The sequence below is a fragment of the Trachymyrmex septentrionalis genome, unplaced genomic scaffold (genome assembly GCF_001594115.1).
Source record: "Trachymyrmex septentrionalis isolate Tsep2-gDNA-1 unplaced genomic scaffold, Tsep1.0 scaffold60, whole genome shotgun sequence".
Classification (NCBI taxonomy): Eukaryota; Metazoa; Arthropoda; class Insecta; order Hymenoptera; family Formicidae; genus Trachymyrmex; species Trachymyrmex septentrionalis.
Window position 1 is genome coordinate 3,508,464 of NW_017305779.1, and position 14,254 is coordinate 3,522,717.

The 14,254-nt window shown below is 34.0% G+C and overlaps 2 protein-coding genes across 3 annotated transcripts; one reads left to right on the forward strand and one right to left on the reverse strand.

Moving 5' to 3' along the window:
* Nucleotides 1–853: 853 nt before the first annotated feature.
* Nucleotides 854–4,623, forward strand: LOC108752449 (putative tyrosine-protein kinase Wsck). The gene is made up of 4 exons (XM_018493271.1): nt 854–1,391; nt 1,635–1,783; nt 2,535–4,264; nt 4,375–4,623. Exons 1-4 carry the CDS (start codon nt 1,219–1,221, stop codon nt 4,441–4,443), a joined length of 2,121 nt encoding a protein of 706 aa, XP_018348773.1. The 5' UTR covers nt 854–1,218; the 3' UTR covers nt 4,444–4,623.
* Nucleotides 4,624–5,769: 1,146 nt separating this feature from the next.
* On the reverse strand, nt 5,770–10,988 carry LOC108752564 (protein trapped in endoderm-1). 2 transcript variants are annotated; one of them, XM_018493451.1, is made up of 4 exons: nt 10,931–10,988; nt 7,239–7,448; nt 6,905–7,151; nt 5,770–6,482 (listed from the first exon to the last, which is right to left on the reverse strand). In XM_018493451.1, exons 2-4 carry the CDS (start codon nt 7,369–7,371, stop codon nt 5,834–5,836), a joined length of 1,029 nt encoding a protein of 342 aa, XP_018348953.1. In that variant the 5' UTR covers nt 7,372–7,448; nt 10,931–10,988; the 3' UTR covers nt 5,770–5,833. The 2 variants fall into 2 exon arrangements, with proteins under 2 accessions (XP_018348953.1, XP_018348952.1); XM_018493450.1 differs by lacking the exon at nt 10,931–10,988 and adding an exon at nt 8,156–8,865.
* Between the last annotated feature and the right edge of the window lie 3,266 nt (nt 10,989–14,254).

The following is a 14,254-nucleotide window of genomic DNA, read 5'->3' on the forward strand; positions in this document are numbered from 1 at the left end:
TGAAGTGCAGTTACACCTCTCTCGCTGCACCATGCCATTCGACATCGGACAGCGCAGTGCCGTAACACGCAATATAAATTAAACGGATGTAGCAAAATTTTTTGTAGATTCAAATATCTTTTACAAAATTCTTTCTTTCCAATACATTTGTCTGGATAGGCTTTACAATAAATTATTGAAACACAAAATTATAAATTTCAAATATAAAAATCTAACAAAATAAGAAATTGAAATCCGATTGCCTTCTCCGTTAGAATAGAATCTTAAGTTTAATGTGTATTCGTAAATATTTGAATTAATTCTCAAATACTTAGATATAATTGTTTTATTGAAATCGAGTAATTCTCGTAAACATCATACGTAATAGTAAAATTTCGTGCTACGAGATTGAATATATTGCAAATGATAACAATATCAAAATAAAAACTTTTTCTAATTCTTTTTAAATTTTTATAACTATTTCAAAATTTTAAAAAGAATATATCAAATAAATCAATTCATTATATCTTTTTCTATAAAAATATAATATACATATATATATATATAATAAACTAAGGCATAAAACAATGAGCGCACATATTTAATAAATATCAAGTAAAATATTATTATTAAATTTAATAACAAATAAATAAAAGTTTAAAATAAATTTCTGTATAATCATAATATATGTAAATTAGTCCTTCTTACTTTCAACCGTTAAATTTTTGTTATGATAGTATCTAAAAGAATAGCATTTTATTTTTTCGCTTGTGCCAATTTTCTTCGTTTACCTCCGATATCTCTTCGTTCTCTCCGATTTATGAATCTGAATTAAAGTCTTGCACGGGTGCAGCGAGTGCAGCACCCAAAACAACGGGAGCGTACGTGGACGCCAGGTGTTGTTTACGCCAGGTGTTGTTTACTCCAGTTTACTCCCGTCAATGAGTACTCTTCATTATGAATTATAAGCCGGGAAACTCGGGAAGATGAGCCAATTTGGCGAGGTATCGGCCGTGACTTATTGGCAAATCAGCACTCTTATCCTACGAGACGGACGTAATTTTTTCTGCTGTACCGCGTGGTGCGATCATCCTGCGTCGTGCGTTGACTCATACCTGCTCGGACTGCAAATTCCGAACGTATAACTCATAACGCTATGCCGTGCAACGGCTAGATCGGAACTGGGCGCACCCGCAGTTATTAACGTAGAACGCAACAAAAATCGCTCTCGAAACCACAATGATAATCGCCTCATCTCTCTTGTTCTTTTACGGCTCTCTTTACTTTGCGTGCGCTCAAAAGTATGAGGGCTGTTTTCGGAATTCCGACTTAAACGAACTACCCACTCCTACTTTGGGTCATGCCAGTACGCCCGCCGAATGCATTGCAAAATGTCGTTCTCAATATTACATGTAAGTAAATAATATATCCGATCTGAGAGGTATATGTATTCTCTAAAACTTTTAGAGTGAATCCCACTCTGAAGTCTCACCCTTAAAGATTGAAAATTGAGCCACTCTTTTTTAAGATTAATTCAATTTTCATTCTTTAGAGTAAGGTTCCATTCAAAAAAATGTAGAGAATAGATAAATAATGTTTTCGATCTAAGGTACAATATTGAATGGATTTTAAGATTGTAATCTTTTATTCAATAGATTTGCAGGGCTAATGAATGGACAACAGTGCTATTGCGTTAACACATTTGGTCAGCCATCGGATAGCTGTACTGTCACTTGTGCCTCTGATTCTTCTTACTATTGTGGCAGCTACGAAGCTATGAGCGTTTATGCTACTGGTCAGCAAGGTATGATTTGTAGCAGTACAAATCTTTTGTTTATTCCATATATCACAAATGACTCCAGCAACATTGTATCAATGTTGCAACGTTCCAATAATATTGCAGTGTAATATTATAAATATTGCAATAATGTTGTTGAAAACTTTTATGCTGTATGGGATGTAACTTTTATTATGCAGCGTTGTGTGCCTAATATACTAAACTATCCCTAATATGAATTTGATACAGTGAAACCGTTACTAGAATCAAGGCTAAGTTAAAAAGATAAAAGTTAAGTTAAAAAGTTAAAAAGTTAATTAATTTTAACTTAACTTAGTTACATTTTAGACTCGTAACTTTTTAACTTAGTTACATTTTATCGGTATTAACTTTTAATTTGATTTTTTTGAAGTCAATCCTTAGATACAATGCGAAGCTAATGAGTATATAATTCAGTAATTTTATATTATATAATCGTTACTTGTAAACAAAAATAACCAGATTAAATAAACAAGCTGTATAGTCAAACTTTTTTTTTCTTTTTTTGGTTGTTCGTTCCAAACCAAATTTAACTTTTAACTTTTTAATTACTTTTTTTATTAACTTAACTTTTAATTCAATTAATTTTATTACGGATTAACTTGTATTTTAATTAAGTTAAATTTTCAAGGCTGTTAACTTTAACTTAATTTAGATTTAAAAAAAGTTAATTTACCCAACCCTGACTAGAATACGTTACAATTTACATGAATAAGGATTATGCGTGTATCTTTTGTAGGTCCAAGTCCACCGAGGAGAGTATCGGTAACTGAGGAGGCAAAAGATACTCTCAAAATAACATGGCAGCCACCAGATATACCCAACGGAAAAATAATACTTTATACCATCCGCGCCGTCGTTGAAGAAACATACGCGAGCAACAATTTCACACCTATCGAAAGTCAGATTCAAGGAGGTTCATCGAACATGACAATTCTGAGAGGTCTTCAGCCTGGCACTAAGTATCACATATCTATCACCGCCAACAATATACTGGAGTCCAGTGAACCGGCGAATACCACGGGGTGGACTCTGATAGGTCCACCCGACAAACCAGTTATGCCCAAAATATTAGAATACGGAAAAGACACAATTACCGTCATGCTTACCGAGGGTCACAGCGAGTATGGACCGATTAGCGCATATCAGGTTTTTGTTGTGCAAGCTGGCGCTATACCTCCCCCGATCGATGAAGAGTATTTGAATTACGATTCCGCATCGAAACAAGGATTAAGTTACTACGTTGCTGCACAATTCGAACCGTTGGACTTTCATAGATACAAAAAGTTTGTAGTGGGCGATGGAAGAATGATCGGTGGTTATCATAATCTCCCGTTGCAAGATCAGTTTGTTTCCGCGCAAGTCGGCTTGATGATAATCTCGCGGAAAGCAGCTTATGTACAACGTTCCTATTCCGATTTGGCCAATATCATACACAATCATGAAATGAATCAAATGGACACGACTGCTCTTGCGCTTTGCATAGCGATCACGCTGTTGAGTATACTACTTGCCATTTCGATATTGGTATATTTTATATTGCGACGGCGACACGAGAAATTCCACATGCAGAAGTTGCCAGAGCAGCAGGAGCTCACGTTGCAGGGTCCGGTATATGAGGTGGACAATATGGGCTACATTCCGGAGGATATCCCTGAAAGGGTAAATCATTATCAAGAATTGAAGAAGAAAGTCTGGAGTATACCGCAAAATGCCTTGTCCGTTGATGATCACGTCATGCGCAGAGGACGATTTGGCAGCGTGCACATCGGAACCGTTTTGAAGGATGACAAATCCTGTCCAGTAACAATCCACACCATAGTCGACGGCGCACTGAAGGGATCTGATAAGAGGCATATGCTGAGAGAATTAGATGTGTGCATCCGAGCGGGTTCCATGAAATATCTCGCGGGTCTCGTAGGGACCTGCGAGACCACCGACATGTTATACGTCGTGTTGGAGCTACCGCCTCAGATCTTGAAGGACCGTTTGTTAAGCGCGCGATCGGGGGATTTGTTCCCTACAAATCAAATATTGTCTATCTCATCCTCGATAGCGATCGCTTTGCAATATCTGGCGAGCCATAAGATCATCCATAGTCGCCTCTGCGCGCGAAGCGTGGGACTGTCGAGCGATTGGACTCCGAAACTTATGGGTCATGGTATCGCCAAGTATGCCTTGCAAGACTTAAAGTACGCAAGGTGGACGGCCATCGAGTGCTTCGATAATCAAACGAAGCATCAGCCGGGCGTGATATGGGCGTTCGGCGTGCTTCTCTGGGAGATATTTAGCATGGGTGGTACACCGTACTCAAATTTGGCACTCGATAGTGAAGTGGAGGACGCGATTATGCGAGGTATCCGGTTACCGCAATTACTAGATGTCACAGACCCGATTTACGAAGTCATGTTATCCTGTTGGAGAGACGATCCCGAAGAACGGCCCACTTTCGATGAACTTACACGATTGGTAAGTAACAAAAAATCAGTTCCCTAATAATAACAATAACAATATTATACGTCCTTATAATGTTATTAATTCTTTAAATTATATTTATACATATTCTTTCTTTTATATAGGATACCTTGAGCGTTTGTCCTATTACTGCAATCACGGAGCCCTACTCATCGGAATTGGAGTTGAATTAACATTCATTTACTATCTTTAGACATACCTGCATTTATTTAGTAACGTATCGAAGTTGTAAATATCTCACTGTGTTCACGAGACCCTCGTAGATTTTATCGTTACCAATGTAGGCATATGTTTATTATCTGCATTTTCTCTCTCTCTCTCTCTCTCTCTCTCTCTCTCTCTCTCTCTCTTTGTCTGGCATTCTAAATTTAAATTTTACTATAATAATGTAAGTGATATAAATGTTACAAAAACATTCACGACTAATTCCGTCCATGTTTAATGAAAAATAATTGAGATTAGTATGTAAGTAAGTTAGGATAAGATTATAAATATAGTTAAGATAAAATTATAAATATTTACATAGACATAATGCACCGAGCATTACGGTAGAAAATATTTTATTTTTTAACGTTTCTACTTATATATTACATTAATTACATTCGTAAATGTCAATCTGTCTCTTTTACATGAGATTTTAATTTACAGCAATACCAAGGCAAAGAAAATACTTTATTACCTGTTGATTGCGAGATCTATAAATATATATTTTTATTATATCTTTCAGAGAGAGTTACTAATGTGTTTTAGTATTTACGCATTTAAATCCATATTACCGTACTCATTCGATAATATTGTCACTTCAAAAGTACAAATGTATTAATATCGAATTAATATATACGTATCTGTAGTGTACATGTTCTTAAATAATCAGCAAAATTGCCACGAAAAACAACATTTGAATGTAAAACGAAAGATAATCTTTTAGAGACGTTAAAATGTTTTTTTTTTAAGTTATTTATTTTGAATTTTTTATATACACAACTTATGCCATATAAATTGTACTTTTGTGTTAAGTTGAATATCGATTTTTTAAATATGTATTTTTTAATTTGTCAATTATGTGATGTATGTTTCTGTTGTATAGTATATGTTCCGTTTTCTGCATTTTATGGAAGCATACGTATACTTTGTGTATTAAGTAGAATTTTTATAAAAATATGTCACTATGTTATAATATTATGATATAATGTTTGTATATTAAGAAAAATACAATTTTTATATATACTTTTTTTCTTACGCTTTTCGATGTCTTATTCCAAATAAAAGTAAAAACATTTATTGTCTAGTTAGTGAAAAAGTTTCTGTCTTTTAACATAAACTTAATCTATAGAATCACAAAAATAAATTTGTAATCAAACACAAATCTACTGTTTTTAAATTCGTAATTTAATAGTTAAAGTCTTAAATTAGCAGTTAAACTCTAAACAAAAAAAATCATTTATTTACTAGGCAAGCGCTTAATTTCTTACGAAAAATAAAAAAAATGATACGTATTATTATGCGTCTACTTTTTCGCCATTAATCCGAGGCGATCGATTATTTCCGGAACGGAAGATACGTTTATATCGTATGGGGTGTCAAAAACTTGCTCGAGTGAGAATGCGTCGGTTTGGGACCGATTGTAGGTGTCCTACTTGAAACTGGGCACAGAATCTGTTTGTATGCCTCTCTGTACAGTTTGTTGGTGCCGGCATAAATAAAAGGATTTATCACCGCGGATGCCCATGCGAGCACAGACGCCACTATATGAAGTATTGGATACTTCATCTTATCGTCGATAACGTTCACCAGCATCAGCGGCATGAAGCACAACAGGAAACAAAGGAATATAGTAAGCATCAGTCTAGTCACTCTCGAGTCTTCCCGCCGTTGAAAGCCACCGCCTCGTCGACCGCTTTCCGCTGCGTGAGCCTCGAGATTCTTTCGGCTTCTGCGTACACGCCAATATATGCAGAGATACGAAACACTGATCACCACGCATGGTACGATAAAGCCAAGAATGAACAGAAACTTCTTCGGACTTGAGCCGTTTTTCTTCAGTATGGTGCATGAGAAGGTGGCCGGATCTAATCCTAGAGTACCCCAGATGCCTAATAAGGGTGGTAGCAGCATCAAGAAACTTAGAGTCCATATACCTATTAACATCAGCATTATGCCACGAGTAGTGTATAACTGGTTGTAAATGTCCGACTGTGAGATCAGTATATATCTGGAAAAGAAAACAAAATTTCGACTAGTATATATTAAAAAAAATATAGATATATTTACGTTATATCCTTAAGATATATTAAAATTACACTCTAAATTTCTTACTCCAAGAAAGTGAAAATACAACTACCCTTGAAAAAAAATAAAAATATTTTACTTTTTGAAAAAGTAACAATTTTCACTCTTTTTAAAGTGAAATCTCACTCTAATAAAGTGAGATTTTATACTCTAAAAAGAGTAAAGATTGTCACTTTTTTTCAAGGATGGTTGGATTTTCACTCTCTTGGGATGAGATTTCACTGCAAGAAATTTAGAGTGTAAAATATTTTTCTTAGATATATATTAATGCGCATTTGTAGGATATATATATATATTCCTTTTTTAATCAAAATTTAAAGGAAAAGAATTATTGTTGAAATTCACCTGTTGATAGTAATGGCCACCATACTGAGTAAAGATACAGCGACGTTTCCGTAGAAGAATAAGGGGAATATTTTGCATAGGGTTTCACCCAGAACCCATGCTTCGTTCAAATATCTACTGGCGGTTAGAGGCAAGTTTACCGCCGAGAAGATCAAATCGGAGATACTTAGACTTATCACAAATGCCGTGGTGGCGTGTCGTCTCAGTCTGGTATATTTTAACAATGCGATTACCGTTATTAAATTACCTGGAATTCAGATATAGGATTCAACTCATTATTAAAGATTTAAAGTCGCCACCAAGTAAAACGGATTGGAAGAAATAAAACCGTTACCTAATACTCCAATAATGCTGAATATTATAGCGCATACTGCAGCAGTAATAGTCTCGGAGCGTGTAAATGGCTTGGAGCTTCCAGCCTCCGAAAAGATTTCAACGAAAGTGTCATTTACTACAATGTGCCCCATCTTTTAGTAAATGCGCAGAAAACAGTTTTTTTTCCTTCGCATTCTTTGGATAATCAAAAATCGTCGAGATTCATGTGCTACAAAAAATAAGGAAGCACATATAAAAAAATTATTTTATTTTAAAGGTCATTAACATACAAAAAAAAAAAGGTAAGATGTAAGCAGTAAGCAAATCAACATTTTAAATTTGCTGCTGTTTTGATTGATCAATTCGCTTCTTACGTCTTACATTTTACTATATATGCTATAATTTTAACAAACTATTTTAATTCTAAGATTCTAAAATTCTGCTGTTAATTTTTATCTTCCAATTTGCCAGTTTCCGGTTTATGAAAATTGAAACCGATGGTAATAGAAAAAAGTAGAAAAATCTCGAGAATTTCTTAACTCATGAATTTATTTAATTAATGAATTAATTTAATTTTTTTATGAACTTATTTAATTAATTTTCCAAAATCCCTCAAAGATTTCTCTCAAAAATAGCTTTTTAATTCATCTCTTTCTCGCGAAATAACCAACGACCCTCGCACGCAATTAATCGCATTAATTTTCCTCATCTACTTCGTTTACACTTCTCGTTACTCCTTCTTTCATTCATTACTTTCTATTTGTTCTATTAATTCCCTGAATTTTCTCGCCGTGGAAAGACACAGACAGAGAGAACATGCATCCCTCCATATATACACATATTCCGAGGAGCTTTATCGCACATGCCGCATCAATTAATTTCCATATTTCTTCATGTTCGTTCGCTCTGCCGTTAAGAACACACCATTAGTCATACCGATAAATTTTTGTGACCTTCTCAGAATACTGCTTAGTGGCTGCAGCAACAACACGAACTTTGGCCGCAAACAGCAGGAGCTCACACCGAATCGTTTCGTGACGCTACATTGTAGTTATTGTTAATTAACTCGCAAAAGGTATTCTTCCAGAAATTACTGTAGTACTTTATGTCCAATTAGATCGTTATCTCTGAACAATTCGCCCCAATTATCCTCTTTCTTCCTTGTAATTAGCTCTTGATCGCTGCAATTCAACTTGTTCCTTAAATAAACTCGTTTTGCTCGTAATTAAACATGCACTTTCAGAAGTTTACATTATGTACGTATTCATTATCACTTTTTTTTTCTCAATTAGTAATTTTTTTCGTCTTTGTAAAAAACAAAGAAATGGCTTATTCGATTTAATTTAGCGCATCATCACTGCGAATTTATCACTGATTAATTCCAAAAAAATCAACGTTGCTATTTTTTTTTTTAATTATGTGTTAATCCTATATTTATTCGTAGACGTTATAAACGTTGCCACAGTAAATGCGATGCTTAAATTGCTCCCGTTATTTCGGTAGACGTTCATCCGCAGACTGACGAACTCTACTGACGCGTATCCCTTTACGAGTACACCACAAGTCTCCTTATCTAACTCACTCGATTTAACTCCGCCTCTTCTTCTTCTTCTACTTTTTCCTCTTCTTCTTATCCTTTCCTTCCGTTTTATTCCACTCTTCGCGCCTGTAATTTCACTCAGATCTCAGCATTCAAAATCTCCTGGGATTTATTTATGTATCAGTAATTGCGATGATAATCCACAATAATTCATTTTTTACTTACATATTTAGACATGAGAGAGAGAGAGAGAGAGAGAGAGAGAGAGAGAGAGAGAGAGAGAGAAGGAAAGAAAACGCTAAAGGAAAATATACCGTGAAAAAAAATGCTCAATATAGGCCTAATCATATATATTTTGGATTAATTTAAATTTAAATGATAGAATTTTTCATAAAAATAATAATCCTAAACGTTTCTGATTAGTAGTTTAAAATTAATTTAAATGACGATTTAAATTTTATTTAAATAACTTCTGTTTATATAAATTATTTTGTTGTAGAAATAAAAATGATATATCTCATATTATCATATTTGGAAAATTAATTTTAAAATTCATAAAAAGTGTGCAGGTTTTAAATTAAGAATCAATTTATTCAGCTTGTATATCCGCAAAATCACATCATGTTATCATAAATTTCTCTTTGTTTGATATTATTTCTGAGATTGTAAAACATTAATGCACCGAACACGTTAAGTGAGGCGTGCTGTTCCAAAAATAGCAATTGGGTGGATATTATGTTCTGATGTGTGCGATTATCATCCTAACCAGCATTCCATTTGTCGCACTCTATTTCACTCCATTTTCATCCATTTCGTTGTTTGCTTTACATGATCGAAAGTTTATTTGTCTAACACAGGCCGCGCCTCGCTTTATTTTCCTTTAAAGAGAGCCGCATATAAAGTTATCGGAAGAGGAAAATTAATAAAGATCGATGACACAAAAAATTGTAATATTATTTAATCGAGTGTTAATTGCATAAAAATAGAAACAATTAATTTACGATTGGCAGTAGAATGTAAAAATTTCGAACATTGGATCAGAGAAAGAACTTTGTAGAATCTACTCTAGAGGCATCACTCAACGCGATTTTGAACACTCGGTATATTCGCGTCATAAGCTAGAAGCATGTTTGTTTCTTTTCTTATATATGTCTTCTTTTCACATTCGTGATTTTTTTCTCAAAAGGGAAGTCAACATAATTCGATACTAATAAAAATATGTACATAAATTTTACATACAAATATAAATAATTTATAAAAATAAAAAGATATACAAAATTTTTTATGTTAAATTATTCTAATTCACATCTGTAATTTTCTTTTTTTGTAGAACAATATGTAACCGAATATGTGGTTATTCTTGTATAAGAACAGTTGATATCCCAATCAGAAATGTATGTTTACGAAAACATTTAGTTTTATAAACATAAATTTCTGTTTAGAATAGAAATTATTCTTATATAGAAAGAGATGTTTTTTGTACTGTATAAAAATATTAAATAGATGTTAAATATATGTTTATTAAACCGCCGAAATGTCTCGTATAAAAACGGTATTTTAAACTAATAAAAAAAAAACTATTTAACAGACGTGTACTTATAACGTTTATTAAATAGTTTAAAAACGTATCAAATTTTAAAGTTTATTTTTCAGTTTACATGATTTCGGACATTTATTAAATATATTTTGATCGTAACACCATATTGTTTGGGACATTTCCAAATCTCACGGATTATCTGATTAACATTCGTGTTTTCCGCCCATCCTTTACGTCTTCTTGAAGCACGTGGCGTGCTCGAAATACATCCACACGTGAATTACCTTGAACGGCACGTGTCTTGTTTGCAGGATCGTTCGATCGGGTGTTTTATCCTATCACTAAGTACACACCCATTATATCCATGTATCCACATCCACGAAGTCATCAAGCACATTATCTCATTCCGACAAACGGCTACAATAAATTGCCCTCGACTCACCGGTGAATCGTCGTGATAATAAATATGACGACTGGCACGTCGGATAGACGGCGACTAAACGCCGGACTCGCTTCCCGATCCCGAGTGATCGGCGAGCGCGAATGTGACTTACCTCCGTAGGTAGCAGCTGTCAAGGGCTACAAAGGGCACCGAACAATTGGAAAGGAGTGGCCCTCGACAAATAAAACTCACCCTACTGCCTTCTTTCATCCCTGCTGCGGTAACGGCGCCGCTGCGGCCGGCTGTGTCGAGCTCTTCGGGCTGATTAAAGGTAAGTCTCAGATCCCTTGCTACAGAGGGAAACGTCGCGTCGTCGCATAAAAACATCATATCGTGCATACCGAACACAGCGTAGCGAGTGATAGAAAAGTTATTTTAGATTTTTGTTCACGTCACGTATTACACTCTCAGTCCACTTTAGATGATTTATAATTCTAGCGTCAGAATCTATTTATCAAATTCTATTTATAATTTTGTTTACCATGTGGTCTGACGTGTATTTTTATATATTTTATTTAGCATATTTTATTTATACACGGAGAGAATTTTGTTTTAAAATTTACCCCGAAAGTATGGTAGTTGTAGTACAATAAAATATTTTAAAGATTTTTACCGTGCATTTCAGTAAAATTAATCAAACTCATTTCATATTTTATCGTAGTTTTATTAATGAATGAGGGAGATCTACATTAAAAAAAAAAAATTCTTGGAAATACAATGTTGTTCCACGACTATCATATTTTCAGGTATAAACTCTAAGAAAAAATTCTCTCCGTATAATATTTGATTATATTTTATATATATATTCGGATCTTCTCCACATATTTTCTGTATTATATGGCACATGAAATTAGAAATAGAATTCTATTTTAAATTCTACTTAGATCGTTTATTATTATTATACATTGCCTAAAGAAAGTGAGATATATATAGGGCGATATTTGCAGAAAGAAAAAAATTTAAGAACAGATTATAATGTGCGCGCGTGCATTTACTAAATGATTTTATAGTAAAATATGTTTAATCGTTTATGAGACCCGAGAGAATATCTTCTTATATAAAATAAAAATAAACGATAACCGCGTAGATAATTTATCAGTTCTAAAAGTCGTGCATGTGTGTGTGTGTGTGTGTGTGTGTATCATAGATTATTTTCGTGGTTAACCACTCGTAAAAAAAAAAAAACAAAGCGCAAGCAATGAATACATCTCGAACAATGGATTGGGACGGTTAGAAATTGAAAGAAGTTTGAAAAGAAACACTTTTCATTTCTATTTAATGAATCAAGAATATAGTATGCTAAGTACATTTATATATATTTCGACATGTTAAATATTCAATTTGTGTTTGGAATGTATTTTTTATTTTCTAATATTTACTTTTTTGTCTTTGTTTTAATCTACATGGTGAGATTCGATGAGACGGAAAAGATCCGAAGGAACTTTGCTATAATGATCTTTAGTTTTTGCTGTTAAATGTTTCGTTGAGTATTCCATAGAAATAAATCTTCCATAGGAATAAATCTAGTTCTCTAGATTAATATCGCTATAAGTATTGAGTTAAATACTCATAGGGTTTAATCTTTACAAATATATATTGACGAATATCGTCAAATAATATATCTCTGTACAAATATCGATTTATCGTTTTCTAGATAGCCATACCAATCTCATAGCTTCACAGAGTTAGTGTTACGAGTCTTTACAAAGTGGTGATCAAAAATCACGTGATGGTTGAAATAAGACTCGCTACGTCACATAGAGTCTCGGATATAATGCATTATTTATTCGCTATGTGTGCGCTCCTACATCATCAGTCACTGTGATAATATCGCGTGCCTTGACTACAATTTTCAGTGCCGGGTTAAAGTGTGGGTCAGTCGGACAATCGAGTACCGTCAAGGTGTCACGCAGCAACAAAGAATAATCCTCGTTGAATATCTATGCCCGAATGCTCCAATTCAATTTAACAGAGAAAAATGTGTTATTAGTTACGAATGATATTTATCAAAGTTTCTTGCTGATGAAGTTTTTTTAAAGGTCAGAGATTGTGACCCTCTTTTCTTTTTCTTCACAAGATGTGAGATAGGAATAAGTTCATAAAATCGCATTAATTTTTTTTTTAATTTACATTGCTTTCGTTAATTATTGTTAATTGAAAAAAGTATATATTTTATATATATGCTTTTAGTAGTAATGTGTGATTTCTTTGGCGGAATGCAAAAGATGTTTCTGACGTTTTTATCTTATCTCTTTGTTTATGGTTTTAAAAAGAACAGTTGGAAATTCCGAATATTAACAATGAAATTATAACTAAGGGGAAGTGAGAGTAAATAACTGCGCGATAATCAATGTATTATAATTATAAAATATATTTAAAAGTATATTCAAAATTTTACTACATACGTGCCGAAATATTCGAACAATATTCCGAATACTTCTTCGAAGAAAAATCGATATTAGTCTTCATTGCATTAATAATTTCCGAGCTTCTCTTCGCTTTTCTAGTTTTCTCACCTCCGCGGAGAACCACTGATTCGCGTACTGAATGAACCCATTGTGTGCGGCCTGCTGAACTCATACGCCATTTGAATTCAACAGTGCGCTATTCACGAAATATTTGTGCGCGCGCGCGAAGGCTCTGCAAGGGAAAGGGTGATTTTAAGAAATTTATCAAAAGATGACAAACATGACGTCCTTCTCCGTTTATTTGCCAGGGAAGCTGGCCTTAGTCTCGAATCCCTTCAGAATTGGAGTAGAACCGCTCGGCGTTGCGATGACATACAATGAGGGGAACCGTAATCGCGCACATGGTTTCGACGTAACTGGACTCTGCAATAATAAACAACAAAACCCATTTCCGGGCCCTACGAATTGAGAAAGATCGATGGGGACACAATAGTGTTACTTCGTTTAATCACGTTGGTCCCACCCCCCCCCCCCTTGATTGTGATCCTTTAATTATCTATGCGTGATTGGGCAATCGTGTATACTGGTATCATTATATTTATGAAAACATCATAAGACAGGAAATATTTTATCATCGATGATATCACGTGTTCGACAATTTCCTTGCGCGATACCGCAATAAATTGCAAGGACGCGGCGTGTCATAAAAGTGTACATAAAAGATTGTTTTAAATTGCAAATTTTCTGTGTGATTGTATGTGTGAATAGAAAGAATTACGTATTTGAATATAATTGTAAGATAATATGCAAAGATTAACAGATTCACCGAGATAGCCACTTCTTTTGGCAACTTATATTTATTTCTCTCTAACATTACAATATTGCAATATCGCTATACATAATATAACGTTAAATATCATTGAATTTTTTTTGGCTTGATCATAGCATCGTTTGTTTATTTTTTAACGAAATTCTCGACGATATCCGATAACGTATGAGGATTGATCGCGTGCAATAATGATATAAATATAATGGAATCTTATTCCTCTCGCTTTTATATCGCCAGGATAATTACATAAATTTTGATAACCTTTCTATTATATTTCTT

Excerpts from the sequence above, each read along its gene's own strand:
- LOC108752564 (XM_018493451.1), bottom strand. The coding sequence starts at position 7,371 with ATGGGGCACATTGTAGTAAATGACACTTTCGTTGAAATCTTTTCGGAG. Across the intron at positions 7,152-7,238 it reads CAGCATTATTGGAGTATTAG|GTAATTTAATAACGGTAATC; the intron begins GTAACGGTTTTA and ends TCTGAATTCCAG. Across the intron at positions 6,483-6,904 it reads GTGGCCATTACTATCAACAG|ATATATACTGATCTCACAGT; the intron begins GTGAATTTCAAC and ends TTTCTTTTCCAG.
- LOC108752449 (XM_018493271.1), top strand. The coding sequence starts at position 1,219 with ATGATAATCGCCTCATCTCTCTTGTTCTTTTACGGCTCTCTTTACTTT. Across the intron at positions 1,392-1,634 it reads TGTCGTTCTCAATATTACAT|ATTTGCAGGGCTAATGAATG; the intron begins GTAAGTAAATAA and ends TTTATTCAATAG. Across the intron at positions 1,784-2,534 it reads TTATGCTACTGGTCAGCAAG|GTCCAAGTCCACCGAGGAGA; the intron begins GTATGATTTGTA and ends TATCTTTTGTAG.